We start from the raw sequence: 18,785 nt of genomic DNA, 5'->3' as shown, positions 1-18,785 counted from the left end.
TACATTAGTTAAAAACAGTCTGCAACCACAATATCATGCGCGGTTTCACCGTTGATAGTAGACAATATGTCTGTATTTGCATACCTCTCGACAGGGTACTGAAATTTTGTCGTTTTTTACGTTCTTACGTCACAGACAACGTAGCTTCTGATTGGCTCCAGGTTTTCTTGACAATTACTGAAACTTTGCTATTAAAGTGCTTACCGTTGTTGTAAGGCAGTGGCTATTTGACCGGCGCCGGTCTTTGAATCTGAAACACTATTTAACCGTCATTACGTCATTGTCCAGTCACTTTTTTTCTTTTTCTCTTTCAAAGCAAAAGATGAGAAGCGCGCATATAAGTTCTGAATCCAACCATTTTATTCAACTCGTTATGTGGCGCGTGTGGTACGTCGCCGCTTCCTATTCTAGAGGGACTGAGTTCGATACTACCCAGAAGCGTTCTTTTTTTTTAACTAAATTTTGACCCAAAGTGCATTTTGTTGAGAGCAAAAATGTATTGCTTCGTTCGGCAAACACGGTCACATCAATCAATCATTTTATTTTTCGTCATTAACGCGTCCGGGACGAAAAAGATACTAACTACAAAAATCGATACATATAGACCTCCCAGCACGTTAATGAACGGGAAGACGTGGCAAAACCTTGAAAAGTTTAAAACGTGGCTGAATTGAAAAATTATGTAGGCTACCGTATCAGTAGTTAGCACGGCCACAATCGGAAAATTACCCAGAGAAATTCTCAAATTCTAGCAAATTAAAAAAACTCTAACTTTATTACTCACATTTGAAAAGACATAAAAAATAATTAAAAACTGACTAAAAAATGCACTTCGTGTCAAAATTTGGTTAAAAAAATAAATAAAAAAAAATAACGCTTCCGGGTAGTATCGAACTCAGTCCCTCTAGAGTCGGAGGCGGCGACGTATCGCAGGCGCCACGTTACGAGTTGTGGGAGATGGTTGGATTTAGAACTTATATGCGCTTCTCGTCTTTTGCTTTGAAAGAGAAAAAGAAAAAAGTGACTGTATAGTGACGTCATGACCGGTCAAATAGTGTTTCAGATTCAAAGACCGGCGCCGGTCAAATAGCCACTGCCTTGTTTAAAGGTTAAAAAGCAGCACAATCAGCAAATGATGGTGTTGTGTAGAAAAAAAATCAGTTCAAAATGTACCATAGTCCATAATAGGCTACTAGGAATCTAGGATTTAAGAAGAGAAGAATACCATTTCAAACTTATTGTTTATAAATAATGGAATTACATAAAACAGGGTTATTTAAAATTCTGTTTAAACTGCTGAAAGAACAAAAAAAAAACTCTATGCAAAATCAAAAATGGTGTCACACAAGACCGCAGAATTTCTCGAATTTATTAAAAATGCAAACATGGCAACTCTGAACTCAAGTGCACCAGCAGTGTTGCCGGACGGGACCAAATATATTTCTTCATGACGTTTTCCAAACTCATCAACTGCCATTCACTTAACAAGCATTTCTCCTTCTCCCGACTCCGGAAATTTACGAACCAACTTGTAATAAAAATAAAATTCCTCACCCAATATTGAAAGCAACTTTGATCATTTTTACGTCAGTCAATTTCAGTCTTCTCTCATAGCTCAATTAGTTAAGCACCTGGTTCAAGATCAAGCGCGCTTTTCGTCTCTCGGTATATGCGCTTGAGCCATCAATTTTAAGGTGTGAAACATCAAACACGGCAGTAGATTTAACAATGAAAAGTGTAGCGCCCATAGACATCTTTTACTTATAGCAACTAGACTGCGCATCGTCATCTCTCCCTTTTATGATTTTTAAAGAAAGCACGTTCAGACGTTCGCCATTGTTAGTGTATCAATTCCGCGCGTTTGACAATGCTTTAGATATGGCGTGCTGTGCATATGGATGTAGAAAACGAAGAAAATACAATTCAGATGATAAAAGGAGTAAATTATTCCAAGATATTTACTAATCTCTCGGATCATGTGCTCGAATGCACCGTTACCAATAATCATATTTTTACACTAGTCAAAACTCTGTCCAAATGTTATTTAAAAATTAGGTTTTACCACATTGGTAAGGAAACCTGCAAGCAAATACAAAGCAAATTGGTTCGTAAAACGCTTAACAAAACAGTACTTTTCAAACACCAATAAACCACTTCCTTTCGACATCAGTATTGGTGAATATTTTTTTTTGATTTTGTTGGGCTATATGCTATAGCAGTGGTTCTCAAACTTTTTGTCTTGGCGGACCCCTTTTGGTAGGCCTACCTTTGAAGTGGTCGCGGACCCCTAAACAAAATTTATCTGAAATTTTGGTAGCCTGTATCGCGTCTCCTAATAGAATCAAATGTTTCATAAGTTTCGAAGCGACACACTTCTAAGAAGAATTTGCTTAACTCGTGACGCACTTATGACGATTGATGACATTGACGAAATTATAATTCTGTGCAATTTAGCACATGCTTATTATTCATTTCATGGATGAATAAAACCTCTATTATACCACAGTTCTAAATTATAGTTAACAAGTTAGTTTTTTGCAGAAGCGCAACCAGCTTAGAAATGTTATCGTTTCTCAGACAGAAAAATTCAACGTCAGACGATGAATCAGTGTAAAAATGATGGATTTTGTTGTATGGGTTGGCTGTAACAGCGCAGCTTTCATGCAAATTCGGGACACTAACAATGGCGGACGCCTTTTTTTAATTTCTTCCGGGGATATAGATTTCTTCAATCGAGATGCGCAGTCTAGTTGTTATAAAATGTCTATCGTAGCGCCCGAGAGCTTTCTCTCTGACGTCACGCGCTTCGCTGGCGTCCAGTCGAATTTTGGAACATTCTTACATTTAACAAATACCGCGAGCTGCTGCTCTCGAAATTCAATCTAGCAATCAATTTTGTACTTCATCGACACGTAGATCTGCCGTTGTGTTGCTTGATGGCGCTTGGGGCACCTGCACCCTCTGCCCCCCTAAATCCGGGCCTGGGTTAAGTTAAGTGTGCACTCTCCGATAGCAATTCTATTCTTTGAAAGTTATGTAGGCTGATGTAGAACGACAGTACGCTGTACTGAGTTCTGGTGGTGGTACTTTCATTTTTGGTGTTATTGGATTCTATTCTGTCAAGCGTTATTTAGTTAAAGATTAAGTTAAGAAACATGGCAGCAGTGAAGACGCCTTCATGTCCCGGTCATTCCTCGCCAATAGACCTTTTGCATAACAAACCAACAGAGCGTGACGTTGGAGTCGTGAACGACCAGCCGCTGTTCACAATGCTGTGCGATAGGGTTAGTGGCGTAGTTTGCAGGCGAATAAATTGTTTAACGTTTGCTTTAGCTGTTGTTTTGTGGTCTTTACAGGCGTGTATCAGTGTTTCAGTATAATTTGCCAGAAAATAAAACTCTTTTAAGTTGTAAACTTAGGCTACAGAAGTGTAAACCTTCGACCAGTTTTTTGCTGTATTGGAAGCGATCTTGCCAGGCAAAGATAGGAAGAATTTCTTGTATTATACAGCTTCAAAAGCTAAGCATGCAAATCAAAATGTTGATGCAGAACTTAATGACGAGGCTACTTTCGAAATACCTCAAAATGCTACAGGAGCACTGCATCTACATAGATTAGCGGTGGAAGATTGAATTTTTGCTGGTGTTGAAGCTTCGCCTGGGTTTGTTTTATACAGACTTAAAGCACAAGGTTTGGTATTAGTTCTGCATTCGTACTGTAGGCTACTGTACATCGTATTTTTCATTCATGAATGCACCTCATGTATTTAAGGTTGATTGGTTTGAACATATTCCCTCATCGTGACGTTATCATAGCAACCATGAAGCCAGACTTCTAAAAGGACTACCCAAGCACCATGATCATCATGGTAGCCACTTTAACTAGTCGAAATTCTGCCACTGAAATTGATTAGAATGCAACCGCCAACCAATCAGAACATGTTATAAGAGGCTACCGTCCAATTGTGATCCTTCTCGCACTCATCCAGAGAGTTAATGCTTGTTTTGAACTTTATTTGGTAATTACAGAAGAAAAAGAGCAATAGCAGTAGTGGGAATCGAACCCGCGTCAATTAAATGACTACTTTCTAGCCCTAACCCCTAAGCCAACCAGCTGACAAAAAATACATCACTTAATTTGCTTTCTATCATCTTCTTTTCGCCATTTTTTACGTCACTTAAACCGTAGCTTGTGATTGGTTGGCGGTTTCATTCTAATCAATTTCAGTGGCAGAATTTCGACTTGTTAAAGTGGCTACCGATCATCATCGACTGCACTGAAGTAGGCCTACGTCTCGAAACACTGTCCTCACTTCAACGTCAGTCGCAAACGTACTCGAACTATAAAAGTACGAACACTGCAAAGGCATTAGTCATTAGTGGGAGTTGATCCAAATGGGGGTAATATGTTTGTATTTCAGTTGTAGGCTACACTGGTAATGTGAGTGACAAAGAAATATATCAGAGGAGTGGATTTTTTCACCTTTTGAAGCAGAAAATAGCTGCTAATGAACTGCACGTCATGATGCTGTTATGGCCGATAAAGGGTTTATTATAGAAAAAGACTTAGCCTACATGGTATTGGTCTACATTTGAATATCTCACCGTTCCTAGGCAGAAGGCCTCAAATGAGTGAGGACAAAGTGTTGAATAAACGAAGTATTGCACGCCATCGCATTCATGTAGAGAGGACCATAAAAAAATTTGTCAATTTCACATCTTCGACAGGAAAATACCAGTGACTATGCTTGGTATCATCAATAAAATGTGGTTGGTTCGTTGCATATTATGTTATGCAGAATGAAAATAAAATGTTGCAAGACAAGGTGCCACTATCGTGGTCCATAATTCCCGGTCAAAATGCACACGCTTCACAATGGCGTCCTAAATTGCCTTTCCTAGTCTGTTAGCCAACACTATGATTAAAACGAACAAGAATTGAAGTGTGCCGATAATCTACAACAATTCATAAACACAAAAAATTTACTTTCACCTGCCACCGACCTCACGCTTGCTTGCAATAACAAGAAACGCCTTCATAAACCGTAGTAAACAAGCGATTCTCAACCCTCAGACTCCGCGTAACTCAAACGTCACGCTCTGGTGATTTTGAATGTGCAAAAGGTCTATTATGCCCAGGAATGTCGCCTTCTTGCTGTAGCCTATGTGAGCGCGATTGCTGACTAGCAGCGTCCGCTATAAAAAGCACAGGCGGTAAAGAAAAAAAAAGTAACTTAGTAGGCCTATGGTTTATAAAAAAGAGACAATAAAAACACCACTTTCTTAAATGTTGGTCACTCGTTTTTGTTTATTTACCGCCTCAGCTTGTCATTGTTAAACCTGTGACCATGTTTTAATTTTTGCCATTTCAAGAAGCACGAACAGCTCTCCATTAAGCGGATCCTAGTAGATGAAATAATTTTACCTTTTTTGCGTCAGTGGTTCAATGCTTCTACGGGGTGACCCAGAAAAGTGTGGACTAAATTTTATGTTAAATTTAAACACACATTTCCCGACTACTAAATTATTTGTATTTATTACAGATTTATAGTAGCCTATAGTTAATTATTATCACAGATTAATAATATTTTATAAATTTTCTGGAAATTTAAAGTTACACCCATGGATGTGACTAATGAGATCATTGAGGCGCACTAGTGTCATAAGAGGCTATCACCTGCTGAGATTTTGAATGGATTGTTTGTTTGTTTATCTTTATCCTGCATTGCGGGAAAGCGGACTTGAGGGCTATGCATCGGTGTACGCCTTCCGACGTACACCTGACCCAAGTTGCAGCTGACGGCAATGTCTGTTTCCGGTTGTCTACTCTACTTATGACTTAAATTTGGTACTACCCATTACTCGAAATCGATCACTGGGTAGAGGCAATTATCGTAAAGTTTCTTGCCCAGAGAAACAACAGCAAGTGCGGGTGGCTGGAGTCGAACATGCAGGCTCTCGGCTGCGAGCCCAACGCGCTAACCACTCGGCCACTGCTGCCGATTAGTTAGCTGTTCGGGTGTGATCCCTCGTCTCCGCCAGATTATCAAGGATAAAGGTGAAAATGTTGAATAATACTTGGATGTTATTAAAGACAATACATTTCTCTTTTATTTGCGAGTTGCTTTTATTGGCCTTCGTATAATTGAAAAAACCTAACTTTTATTTGTCCACACTACGCTGGGCCACCCTCTTCTGTCTTGCTTCCTAACTTATGTGGTCGTGGTAGTTCACTTTCTCGCCTCGTTCGTCGCTGATTTCACTTTCTTTCCGGAATAGCTGATTGTTAATGTCTTGAATCTGATCTACAAAAGGAACTCAAAATGTAGGTAGATAGTAAACTCTGGTTCAGCAACTGTTTCGAAAACTGTACAGTTTTCATCTCAGGTGCTCTGACATAATGGACTACCATATAAAATATTGAAGCACTGTTGGATTGGATCAATTTGGTTTGGGCATGACAAAAAGAATTAAAGAAATTAACTGTAAATTTGAAAAATTAATTTTTAAAATTAGCATAAAAAATACATAAACGAAAGATGCTTGAACAATAGCAGCGCCATGCGGTTGCAATACGAATTCTCGGCACAAAATAATCCATAATAAATATTCCATGTAAATACTCCATCTTTTGAAGGCTCAGAATTTGAATACGGTAGTAAATAAAAGACAAGCACCCTACAAAAATTCAAAAACTAACAAAAAATGATCAATATAAAAATTATAAAACGTGTGTAAGAACACACACAAAATAGCTATTAGCTAATAGTGAACAAAGGGCGATTGCTGACAATTGGCCGACACTTAAATGACAAGTAATTTGAAGAACAATTCTACGGTTCTCCTAGAAATTCATTCCACGTCATCCATGACGTATTCATACAGCCGGCCTGCTCTGACACATTCGATCACCACAATATGCCGATGCATTGATAGCTCTCATCAGCCACCACAAAGAGCAAAGTCCCGAAACATGAGATCTGACTTTCAGCTCAGGAATCTCACTGGTATGTGAGTGGTAGCGTCATCAATAAAAGCCAATCAATCAACAACAAATTGAATTCCATTGATCAAAGAATCAAACTACATTCTATTTATTATGTTCATTGCAACGTCATTAAGTGTTGGCCTGTGTTTATGCCATGGCCACCGGTGGCGCCATTTCATTGACCGGTCCACGAGGTGTCCATGATGGGAAGAGGGGATTGTATGCATACAAGACGTCGCACTATATCATTCCAATGCGATCTTGCTGAAGAGAAAAACCTAAATATTCACAAATTCGATCACTAACATATCCAAACCAGAAACCCTAGTATACACTAGATCAGTAAACCAAGCACAACCTCTTGCCTGCAAGCTCAGTTGGATATTACTTTGCAATTGAATAAATGAGAAGATCAAAGAGGGATCGTTCAACTCTCGGGGTGTGCACTTGAGCAACGCATTTCAAGCACCCTCCATTCAGTGACACCAGGTGAATGGGACGAACCCCAGAAAACAACACTTGGTGAGCGGTATTGCATCATACAACACCTTGGTGAGCGGTATTGGATCATGCAACACCTTGGTGAGCGGTATTGCATCATGCAACACCTTGGTGAGAGGTATTGGATCATGCAACACCTTGGTGAGCGGTATTGCATCATGCAACACCTTGGTGAGCGGTATTGGATCATGCAACACCTTGGTGAGCGGTATTGCATCATACAACACCTTGGTGAGCGGTATTGGATCATGCAACACCTTGGTGAGCGGTTCAAAACTTTTGTTAGTAGTGACTTCACTAAAATTAGACTCAGCTATTAAAAAGATTTCTATATATTTGTGCCAAATATAAAAAATAAAGTTATGCAAAAGCTGATTATGTCTAGCGCGTATCAACTGCCATATGGTGTATAAAGTCCCAGATATCAACCACCATATGGTGTGTAAAAAGCAAATCGGCATGGAAAAAATAATTTCCTTTACATCGCTAAATTTTAAGAAATTATCAAATACTCGAATACAGTATTTAAAAAAAGTGTTGTTGTATTGATTTTGTTTACAAACAACTCACCAAAAGGAAAATATTGGACTCCGAGTTCTAAGTGATCGCACTCTTGAAGCATCCCTACAGCCTGGGATCACAAAATCAGGTTAAGACTAGTTCTCGGGATGTGACAAAAGTGGTTAAAAGTGTTTCTCGTGGTTAACACATGAAGGGTGAACAGAAAGTCCGTGGACCAACTTATAAACGATTTATTAATAGAAAATAAACTTTCATGAAAAGGGTATCACAATGAGAGACGTTACAATACTAGCAATAAATTTAGTTACGGTATATATTTATTTATTTTCAATGTGGCTCCCCTTCACATAGACAACTCTCTCAATTCTTTGTCGAAAGTTTTCAACGAAGGCACATAGCTCATCCTGGGGTATTTTGGCCCATTCCCGCAGAAGTGATTGCTTCAGAGCATCAACACTTGGGTGAGCAACGGAACAGGCCTTTGCCTCCAATAAAGACCACACACAAAGTCCATGGGATTCAAATCAGGCGATGAGGTAGGCCACATTTCCTTGCTCCAAAATCTTGGAAGTTGACGTGAGCACCAGTCCTGAGTCTTTCTTGAGATGTGAGATGGTGCACAATCTTGTTGGAATGTGAAGGGATGATCATTGTAGTGTTTCTATATTTCTTTAAGGGCTGGAACTAAAATATCGTTGATGTAACGAACTGAATTGATTTTAACCCCTTGCTCCACAAAAATCAGAGAATTCCAAGTTTTGGAGATGGCGGCCCACACCATGACAGATAACAATTTTGGACGGCGGTAAACTGTTCCCACAGAATCTTTAATATCTGCCGAAGACTTGGCATAAATTCTATCATTCCGATTATTGAACTGGGCTTCAATTGTGAAGAGCTTTTCGTCTGAAAAAATAATCTCTTGCCCTGCCATGCCTGTCTTCAGTTCTTTAAAAATCTGTGCTCTTTCAAGTCTCTTTTGCTTTTGGAGACGTGTAAGGAACTGTCGTTTTCTTATTTTTTAAGAAGACAACTAAAGATCCTTTTTCACAATGGTTCTCATTGAGGTGTTGCTCACATTCATGTCTTTGGCGGATGGATTTGTGTGGTTTTCTCCTCACTCTTTCTCAGAAGGGTCTGCTACTATTCGGTGAGTCCGATTCGGTGAGTTCCTAACCTCTTACCCCTAACTCCTAACCCTAAAACGGCAATGATAATTAGGCTACGGTACCCAATAATTTAAAAAAAAATTTGAAAAAATCATCGAATAGAGATCGGACTCACCGAAACGGGCCATTCCGTTCTCAGAAAGCCTTAACCACTTTATTTGTTCAAACAATGCGAGGTCTTACACTCCTAGCAAGATCTTCAGATGTACCAAGTTCCTTAAATCTATTCACAACATAGTAAACGGTGGATTTGGCAACTTTTAATAGCTTAATGATCTCCGAGTTAAATGATGGCTTTTTTTTGGCTCATTTTAAACCTTACAATTAGACCTAAATTTTAGAGAGTTTAGCAAGATATTTAGCAGATTACAAGGCACATGAGAGTGACATTCAATATGTTTCATCATACAATGAAAGTCCAAAAACTTTCTGTTGACGATGTAATTGCTGACATGAAGGCCAGCACCACGTTGCCAATGATTAGGTCATTGAAGGTTGTCTGGTTTCATCACAACGTGGTATTTGGAGAGAGCTGGCAAATTAATGTAAACGACTCAACCATTTGACACCTACCGGTATCAATAATTCAATATGTACGATCCTTCTTGCTCATAAAATGACTGTTTGTCAACAGAAACATGAAATCTGACCTTATTGTGAGGAATGTCTAGAAAATCCACATCATTTACTTGCAAAATTTTATCTCCTCGCTTCAAACCAAGTTTTTCAGCTTCTGAGTCTCGAAGAACCTGAAAAAGAAATTAGCATTCTCAACAATCTGCTCAAGATGGAACGATTTAAAAAAAAACTCAGATTGGAAAGCTTATCTAACTAACTTATTAATATTATCATTAACACGTTTAGGGCAGACAAGAATGCACTGCAGTTCTCAACGTTTTTTTGATGCATTTCCCCCTTTGATTTAAGTTGCATCTTTATATTCCTCCCTTGCTACAATAAGTAGTCACCATATGCCTGAAAGAGGTTGCCTTTTTCAATCACTAAGTTTGCATATTTTGTCTTGTCAGGTTATTACTTATATTGCATTATACAGGTATGATTATATATTATAGGTTGTTGCAGCAACTTGGGCGCTTCTGTATTTTTTCTCAATCTTTTCAAAGGAAAAATTTTGAAATGTTTGCGACAACTCCAATTAGCGACTTCGGCTCTGTTGTATTTTTTAATTTTAAAATTTTCACCTTAAATTAATCATTGAATTTTTATGGGCCACCACAAAGTAAGTGTGACTAACTCTAACCCTAATTTGATAACCCTAACCCAAAAGTGAGGTTCTGTTTATCAACTATTAATTCAAGATACTTAGCATGGTCAATTATTTCGGCAACTCCGGTTCTGTTGTATATATATATTTTTTCTCAATCTTTTCATGGCACAAAGTGTTTAGGGGACGGAATAGGTTGCACCCATGTCATGTGCAGCACCCTAATGAGAGTACCACAACATCCGAGTGGATAAAGATGTCACTTGCAAGGTTCAAAACTAATTCTTACTTTGGACACATAGACACCATATTCATTGGCTGGTCCACCTCGAATGTTAAATCCAAGAGGACGACCTTTGTGTCGGTCTAAGATGACAGTACGAGGAAGGAAGGCGATGAGATTACTGTTGTAATTAGGATGATTCCATCGCTGCTGAGGAGGTATCCAAGGTGGAGGGTGTTCGTACCTAGGAAGAATATGATCCTGGGAGGATAAACCCTTTTTGTGTTTGTTCTTTTTGCTGTCAGCCATTCGCCACTTCAAATGTTACAAGTCATGAACAGTTGACAATAAGGTAAAAAAATCTGGATGTTAAATTCTGTGAATGAAATAATTATTTCAAGTTTAATCCACTGTTTATATTCTATTACTTTTGTTGTTATTTCTCTATTGATTAAGAGATTATGTACAATCAGAAAAATACATCGACTTCACAACACATTTTCCATGTCTATACTTCAAAATGAAGTTGCCAATGGGTCTGCTACTATTCGGAGAGTCCGATTCGGAGAATTTCCTATTTGGAGCCAGCCTTTTTCAGAAAAAACCTTTTTCGGAAAAAATTAAAATCACAGCGGCATATGTATATTGAAAGGAATTAGCTTACAATAGAGGGTCATTCCATGTCAAACGTCCCAGAAAAATGGCAAAAGTTAACCCACCCTCTCAGATTTTATTGAAAATTGGTATTCTTATAGAACTTTTCACCACGATTCTGAAAAACTAAGTCTGAGAAAAATTGGTCGAGAATTGACAAAGTTATTGTCAATTTAAATTTGAGTTCCGTGAAGGGGTACCCGCTCATGAAATATATCATAAATTCAATTCAATTTATTTTTCTTTGTCAGAATGCAAAAGAAATGATATTGAGAAAAAGAAATACAGTAACAAAACTAACAAAAGGAAAAGGTGGCAAAACCTTAATGGTTTAAGACGTGCGTGAAAGGATCTAATATTGCGGTATATGCATCAATAAATATAGTCAAGCACGGCCACCAAACCTGATACTTTAAAATAAGTTGATGAATTAGTTAAGAATCAGTCGCCTCCTCGTTCCTGGAACAACTGGAGCGCCAATTCTTAAAGCAATGAGAACACGACTGAACCCAACATCACAAAAACAAACTAATATACACAGTTACACACACATATTGAAATTACATAACGGACTATCAAAACAAGGACTATTTACAGATTTCATACAGAAATAAAGTGTTCGCAGCAACGATATTAAGTAGCCTATATAGTAGCTTATATATAGCCTATATATACGAGCATATCTTTAAACCACTATAACTAGTTGTTTAATCAGTTTATAAATCTCTTTATTTGAAAAATGATGCTACCCAGATGTATTTTACAATATTTCACTGGTAAAAAAACGTTGACTCCTCAGCTACCCCAGTGTTTGGGGGGAAATTGGGACCCAGTTTTCATGTTCGCTCATGCGTTACAACAATTTTGGATGCCTGTATTTCGAAGAGCACAGGAGTGATCACCTTGTGTAATACATCATTTGAAAGCTCTTGCCTAGCAGAATTTGCTTGTAAAGTCTGAAAGCTGCTTCTTTTAGTTTAAGACAAAAAATTGCATAGAATGCTCTCAAACATATAAATAAACAAAGAAAGTCTGGTTTTTAATATAACAGTGACAGTACCCGACAATCACAATAAACAGGTTGCTTCTATATTGTGTCATTCTATGTGCTAAATTACTTTTTTAATGTGGCAAAGCTAAATAATTGCCTTATTAAAAAATATGTGATCACCTGTGTGATCATCTGTTGATTTTTTCTTTACACTTCACATGGAGATGGTACTGCCCTCTGGTTGTGGCGAGCGAAGGAACATCAATAGGGCACAAGATATGCTGAAATGGAACCCAGCAGATATCTGATTGTTGTGGCCAATAGAAGGATCGAGAACGACCATTTGGGTGCATCAAATGATTCTTCCATCTGTGCGGCATGCAATAAAAGCACCACATTTTGGTGTATTGTGCATAGTGCACACACACAGAGAATGTGTTCCAGATGCGCCAGCGCTGACGCACCATTTAGGTCTAAGTATAACAAAATTTAGAAAATCCAATTTTTGTTTCTTGAATTTGTTCTTTGAATGATATATAGAGCTCTTTCAATGTTTGCAGAAGCAACCTTTTTAGTTCATATTGATTTTTCTTGATGCTAACACGGTCTTTCATTCCTGGCATTATTCTGGTATTTCATTGTTTTGGTAAAAGCATTTATATAACCTTTTTGATTACATTTTCTGGAAGTGATTTTCCCTTTCGAGTTAATGGCAAGGCACATATGCCACTTGAAATTTCATGCGTTCGAGCTACTCTGACCATTCTTTCAGTAACAGAAAATTCATCCGTAGTCTTTCCTCTTGGCCAGTTGCTTGGTGCCATTGTGAGGACTTTTATTTTTTCTGCTCTTGTACTGTCACTGTTGTTAATTTCTTTTTTCATTTTTGAGATAATGTTGTCAAAAGATTTTATTTTTGTTTTATCTTCATCTTTAGTGTCAGGTTGGACTTGCTGTAGATCTACATCACTGACATTAAGAACATTGAATATCTTTGCACGAAAGGTATCATGAATTTGATGTAATTTTCTTTTTCCATAGAAAATTTTACTGCTTGAAGGCATACTAGGCTATGCAACTTCACAGGTGATCCTCAACGCTCTGTAAACTTTCATTAAGCTTGCTGAAGGATTCGTTTGCTTTAACACTAACAGTAGATGCAATGTCGTACATTTCACTGTCAGTCGAATTCGAGGCTTCTTCACTTGATGATACATGTCGAAAGAGAGTTTCTTGAAGTCTTACACTGCAATTGGCGGGTCTGCTACTATTCGGTGAGTCCGATTCGGTGAGTCCGATTCGGTGAGTCTGATTCAGTGAGTTCCTAACTTCTAACCCCTAACCTTAACCCCTAACCCTAAAACGGCAATGATAATTAGGCTACGGTACCTCATAATTAAAAAAAAAAATTGAAAAAATCCCCCGTTAAGGGATCGGACTCACCGAATCGGACTCACCGAATCGGACTAACCAAATCGGACTCACCGAAACGGGCCATTCCGGCAATTGGCACACATGTTTTTCCCCGGTACTATGTTTAAGTTGTAATTTTTAGATTTTTGGTAACATTCCCAAGTGATAAGACGTATATATACATAACGATTTTTGACTGGTTTACTGTGTAATTGAAAAGGATCACAACACTTTTTCTTCAAGGAAGAGTACCGTTCAATGTAATTGTACTTGTGGAAAATACATACGTTCTCCAGACAACATTCACTACCCTTATCAGCATTCAGCAGCAACTTGAATATTTAGAAGCACTCGTTCTTCATCTGTCAGAGTGTCAATTGGTAAAAGACCTTGTTTTTATGTTGGATATGCTTTTTTGTGGCATTCAGTGTCCAGTGAGACACTAACACTGCACTTAGGGATGGGCAAAATAGAATAATTAGCTATTCTAGAATACTGAAACCGAATATAGAATACAGATATCTATTCTAGAATAATTGACAGTTTTTACCATGACACATTTTAATGATTTTTATGACTTTACAAAAACAATGAATATCACAAAAATTGCTTATTGCAGTGTAACAAATTTAGGCTTTCTAAATTTTCACCAGTCAAACGAGATCTTAACTTAGTGGCAGTTAAACCTGCACTTGAAAAACATCTCTCTGAAGAAGCAGATGTAGCAGGTACCGTACACAAAAATATTTTGAAACTAACTGATATAAACAAGAAAATTGGTTTTTGTTTGCTTTCCACCAAACAAGGGCATTTTGAAGAGATTTAGTAGATGCTTTCAACAACGTGAGATAGGTATCTATTTCTAAAGGTGGGGAAACCAAATTTGCTGATTCATCTTCACTACTACATGTATCATCTTCAATCCCACAGCTCAACAAGTCGTCCATGTCACTGTACTGGCATACCAGTAGTAAAAGCTAAGACAAAGCCAACTACCCATATGTACTTCTGCGGGAAAATAGTGTAATAAATAAAAATATAGTGTAATAAATAAAAATAGTGTACCTGTATTACACTGCCACAGTAGCCTTACTAGTGTTCTGTTACCACCTTCACCAGAAGACAAGGCAAAAAGAATCACTTGCAAAAAAACATTCTACAATCCCTCACATTTTGAAAACGGCCAAACAAGGCCCAAAAAAAGCTAAAGGGCTAAACTAAAACTTAAGAAACCAACTGGTTTTCAAAAAGGGCCAACCCAAAATTGGAGAGCTAACCCTTCAAGAGTTGCCAAAAAACACATTTTGATTGCCATATCCCCCAAACAGGCTAAACTGGCAACCCTGACGTTAGGGGGTCTCCAGTACAGGGGAGGTTTGCTAGTCCTCACACCCTGTGGTCGACGTTGCCTTACGTGCGAGAATGGGAGCTCACGATGTTGGGTTGCTCAGCGAAGGCTAGTCGACCCTTGTATTCTAGCAGAAACAAGTTAGGTTTGTTGTGGTACCGAAATAGAGAAAAATCCTGAAAGCGGATTAAGCTGTTTCGTGCCACACTTCCGCAAGACTGTGAGGACTACAAAGCGCTTGACAAGAAAGATCTCTTTGATGCGAACAATGAAACTCGTGCGTTTTTCCTACGCCGCATCGCACTAAATCGATAAACAATTGTACTTTCGCTGCAGCAAATTCGTTACGATCGAACGGACTAGAACGAAGTCAATCGTTAAAGCGGTTTCAATTATCCGATTTCATATGCATTTTGAAACCAGTTTGGCTCTACAACCGGTTATTCTATATTCGGTATTCTATTTTGCCCATCCCTAACTGCACTTTTGCATCTTAACAACTTTTAATCACAAATTAGGTCACATAAAGTATAGATAATAGAAGCAGGATCACGAAAATATCAGCAAAATGAATCTGTGTTTTATTATGACCCTGCTCGAAACAAATTACAAAAAGCAAGCATAAAATTAAGAACAAAGTAAGGTACTCAGCAAGAGCTTTCATTTGAGCCATTACTCAACATTCTAGAATCGATATTGTTTCATCCACCATGTTTTAAAGTGCCTCTGACAAGTAAATAAATTCGCTAAATTTATCTAAGATACCAAAAAGATGACACTAACAAACTTCCCTGACCAGCAAATCGTAAAAAATATCAACAGGCTACTAAATTACACGGCTACACGCTTGCAAACTTTCGTTGACATCGGCGAATCTGGCACTCATTCAATTGCGAAAATAAAAACGACAACATCGCTGTGACGTCACAGTAAGCGGGAAGGTTACATTCTTTCTCTGTGATGACTTGGTAAAGTATGGTACGGCTACTGCAAAACGTGAATGTGTGGGGCTCTGTTGGTCTACAGCAGGGGTCGGCAACCCCTGGCATGCGTGCCACTTGTGGCACACGAGATGATTTTTCATGGCACGCCAAATGATTTGATGTGCACGTTATAGCACCTTAAGAAAGTGAAACCATTGCGTCACTAACATTATTATTACATCACTAACACTAGCGCTAACTGTCCAGTCGAGATAAGGGTCTTTTTGGCAGGGAAAGGCAAGGTCTACCCTGAACTGGAGGATAAAAAGTGGCTTGTAAAACTAATGTTTCTTGCAGATGTCACCACCCACCTTAACGAACTTAATCTTCGTTTGCAAGGTTCACAACAAACGGTGATGGATCTTTTTGAGGCATGGAAAGGTTTTGTAGATAAATTGGATATCTACACAAGGGACATCCAAACTGCAACTTTTCGCTACTTTAAATACCTCAGGTTTTCTCATTGGATCACCAAGTCAAAATAGTTGAAATTGATGTGTACATGAGGGATCTAACGTCTCAATTTTGCAATAGATTTCAAGATTTTCAACATTTTGGTTCTGTATTTTCATTTCTCATCAAGCCCGAGAGCAGCGAAGACTTGAACTTGTCTGCATTTAAATGGTTGAACATCGAAGACTTCCAGATGCAGATTGATTTCAAAGCATCCTTATTGTGGACATCAAAATTCGTCGAATTGCGGAAATCGCTGGAAACGATTGAAAACAAGCAAACAAGCATTTTGACGTGCTGGAAATCTTTGTCGGAGAAATTTAGCTGTCTCAAGAAGATGTCAATAGCTTTGCTATCCGCATTTGGCTCCACTTATTTGTGTGAACAAATATTTTCGCACATGAATTTTATTCTCAGTCCACATCGCAGCCGACTTACGAAAGATCATTCGGAAGCATGTGTTCTACTTAAAGTGTCCAAATATAATCCTAATACTACAGAGCTAAGCAAGAAAAAGCAAGGACAAGGATCTCATTAAAAGTGACTCTTATGACTGCATTCGATGTTTTCCAATAAAGTTAATAAAACAAATTTGTTTCCAGTCTGTTAACTAAGTCAACTTTACTGTTTAATTTTAACATTAGATAGTTGCCAGTACAAAACCAAACATACAAAAATGTTTGCCACGCGAGTTGTTGATATTTTGATATTATTCATAAACTGGCACACTGCATACGAAAGGTTGCCGACCCCTGGTCTACAGCATGTGCAAATTAAGAATTACCGAAATGAAAAAGTGAACTTATTATTACTATCAGGTTTCGATCAAATAGGTTGAGTTTACTTTTATCAAACAGCATCTCACAATTCAATTGAAATTGCAGTTTCATAGGGCTACAATTTTCATACTTTTTTATTTGTCCTAATCTGGGTAATAGCCATTTGCAGTGTAACAACAGTATCTCACAAACAGTACCTTTAATTTATGGTTGCTAGGCAATGCCTACAAATTGCTGTTTAGTGTTTATGTGACATTGTCAGTGACAAAGGCCGTGTGCTTTCTTTTCCCACAAAACAAGGTAGCCTACTGAGAAGAAAATGGTCAAAGTTTTCTTCAAGTGTTCGAAAGTGGGATGGGCCATACAAAACTAGTCGTATATGTTCACTTCACTGAAGATGATTTTGTTAATACCACTTAAGTAGAAATGCCTACAGGCATGTGTTGGAGTGTACTGTATACTACAAGTTGATGCTCTCGGAAGCCACAATCGGATTGTGATGCCGTCATGCGTTGTTTGGCGAATCCGAAACAATTTTCCAGATCCAGATGGCCGTTACACAGGATTTCAATGGCCAACTGAAGGCACATTATGAGAGAAGAGAGAACTTTTATTTATTTTTGAATAGTGATGATGAATTAAATATGAATGATGATTCGTACGATTTCTTCATGTTTCACTTCAAGTATATATATTTTAGGTTTTGTAGGAACGTATCCAGTACAGTTTTATTAAACTGCAAAAAACAATAAATATCCGAAAAAAGCAACCGCTTGTACCAACTCTGACCAAACTGTGATCCACCAATTATATACATCTAGGAAGCGTTTGTTTCATCCGTTGCTAACGACGTCCACTTAGGATGACGTAATACTACCAAAGTCGTCCCGAGCAGTGAAATATGGAGTTTCGCCTGTGGGGGCACTGCGGAGTAGTCTTTTGATTAAATTACGCCCTAACCAGTCGAACTACGAGGTTAAGATTAAAAAGTTCGCTAAGTGTAATTCTGCGCTAGGAAATGCTTTAAAAAGTTACTATACTTGGATCCAACCTGTCAAGGGCACTTTAAATCAGCTACGGTATTTGTTGATTCTATATATTTCAAATATAATATATCTCATCCAATGTTTACTTTTGTGTGCTTTCAGCCTGTAAGTTAGTATTTTGAAGGCAGTGGCTATTTGACCGGCTCCGGTCTTTGAATCTGAAACACTATTTGACCGGTCATGACGTCACTGCATAAGCACTTTTTTCTTTTTCTCTTTCAAAGCAAGAGACGAGAAGCACACAGGTATAAGTTCTAAATTCCCGACGTATTCTTCAACTCAGTTCGTGGCACGTAGGGTTCGTCTCCGGTTGTCAATCTAGAGGGGTGAGTTCGATACTATCCAGAGGTATTCTTTTTTTCATTTTTTTTTTCTAAATTTTGACCTAAGCGCATTTATGTGGTCAATTTTTAATTTGAGTAGCCTACAGTCCAAGTTAGTTAATAGTTCTCAAGTATAGTTCTCAAGTTAGTTATATACAATACTTCTTT

At 38.2% G+C, this 18,785-nt stretch overlaps 1 protein-coding gene across 1 annotated transcript; it reads right to left on the bottom strand.

Moving 5' to 3' along the window:
- Window positions 1-6,371: 6,371 nt before the first annotated feature.
- On the bottom strand, window positions 6,372-10,994 carry LOC145783395 (PDZ domain-containing protein 11-like). Its single transcript, XM_082595252.1, has 4 exons — window positions 10,694-10,994; window positions 9,830-9,928; window positions 8,059-8,119; window positions 6,372-7,265 (listed from the first exon to the last, which is right to left on the bottom strand). The coding sequence occupies exons 1-4, from the start codon at window positions 10,934-10,936 to the stop codon at window positions 7,228-7,230; spliced, it is 441 nt and encodes a 146-aa protein (XP_082451378.1). The 5' UTR covers window positions 10,937-10,994; the 3' UTR covers window positions 6,372-7,227.
- Between the last annotated feature and the right edge of the window lie 7,791 nt (window positions 10,995-18,785).

The sequence above is a fragment of the Aplidium turbinatum genome, chromosome 14 (assembly GCF_918807975.1).
Source record: "Aplidium turbinatum chromosome 14, kaAplTurb1.1, whole genome shotgun sequence".
NCBI lineage: Eukaryota > Metazoa > Chordata > Ascidiacea > Aplousobranchia > Polyclinidae > Aplidium > Aplidium turbinatum.
The sequence above is the reverse complement of the archived record's forward strand: the minus strand, read 5'-3'. Positions and strand labels throughout refer to the sequence as shown.

Coding starts and splice junctions, on each gene's coding strand:
- LOC145783395 (XM_082595252.1), bottom strand. CDS start 10,936: ATGGCTGACAGCAAAAAGAACAAACACAAAAAGGGTTTATCCTCCCAG. Junction 9,929..10,693: donor ATGGTGTCTATGTGTCCAAA/GTAAGAATTAGT, acceptor TTTCTTTTTCAG/GTTCTTCGAGACTCAGAAGC. Junction 7,266..8,058: donor AGTCCAATATTTTCCTTTTG/GTGAGTTGTTTG, acceptor GTGAATATTTAG/GTTTTTCTCTTCAGCAAGAT.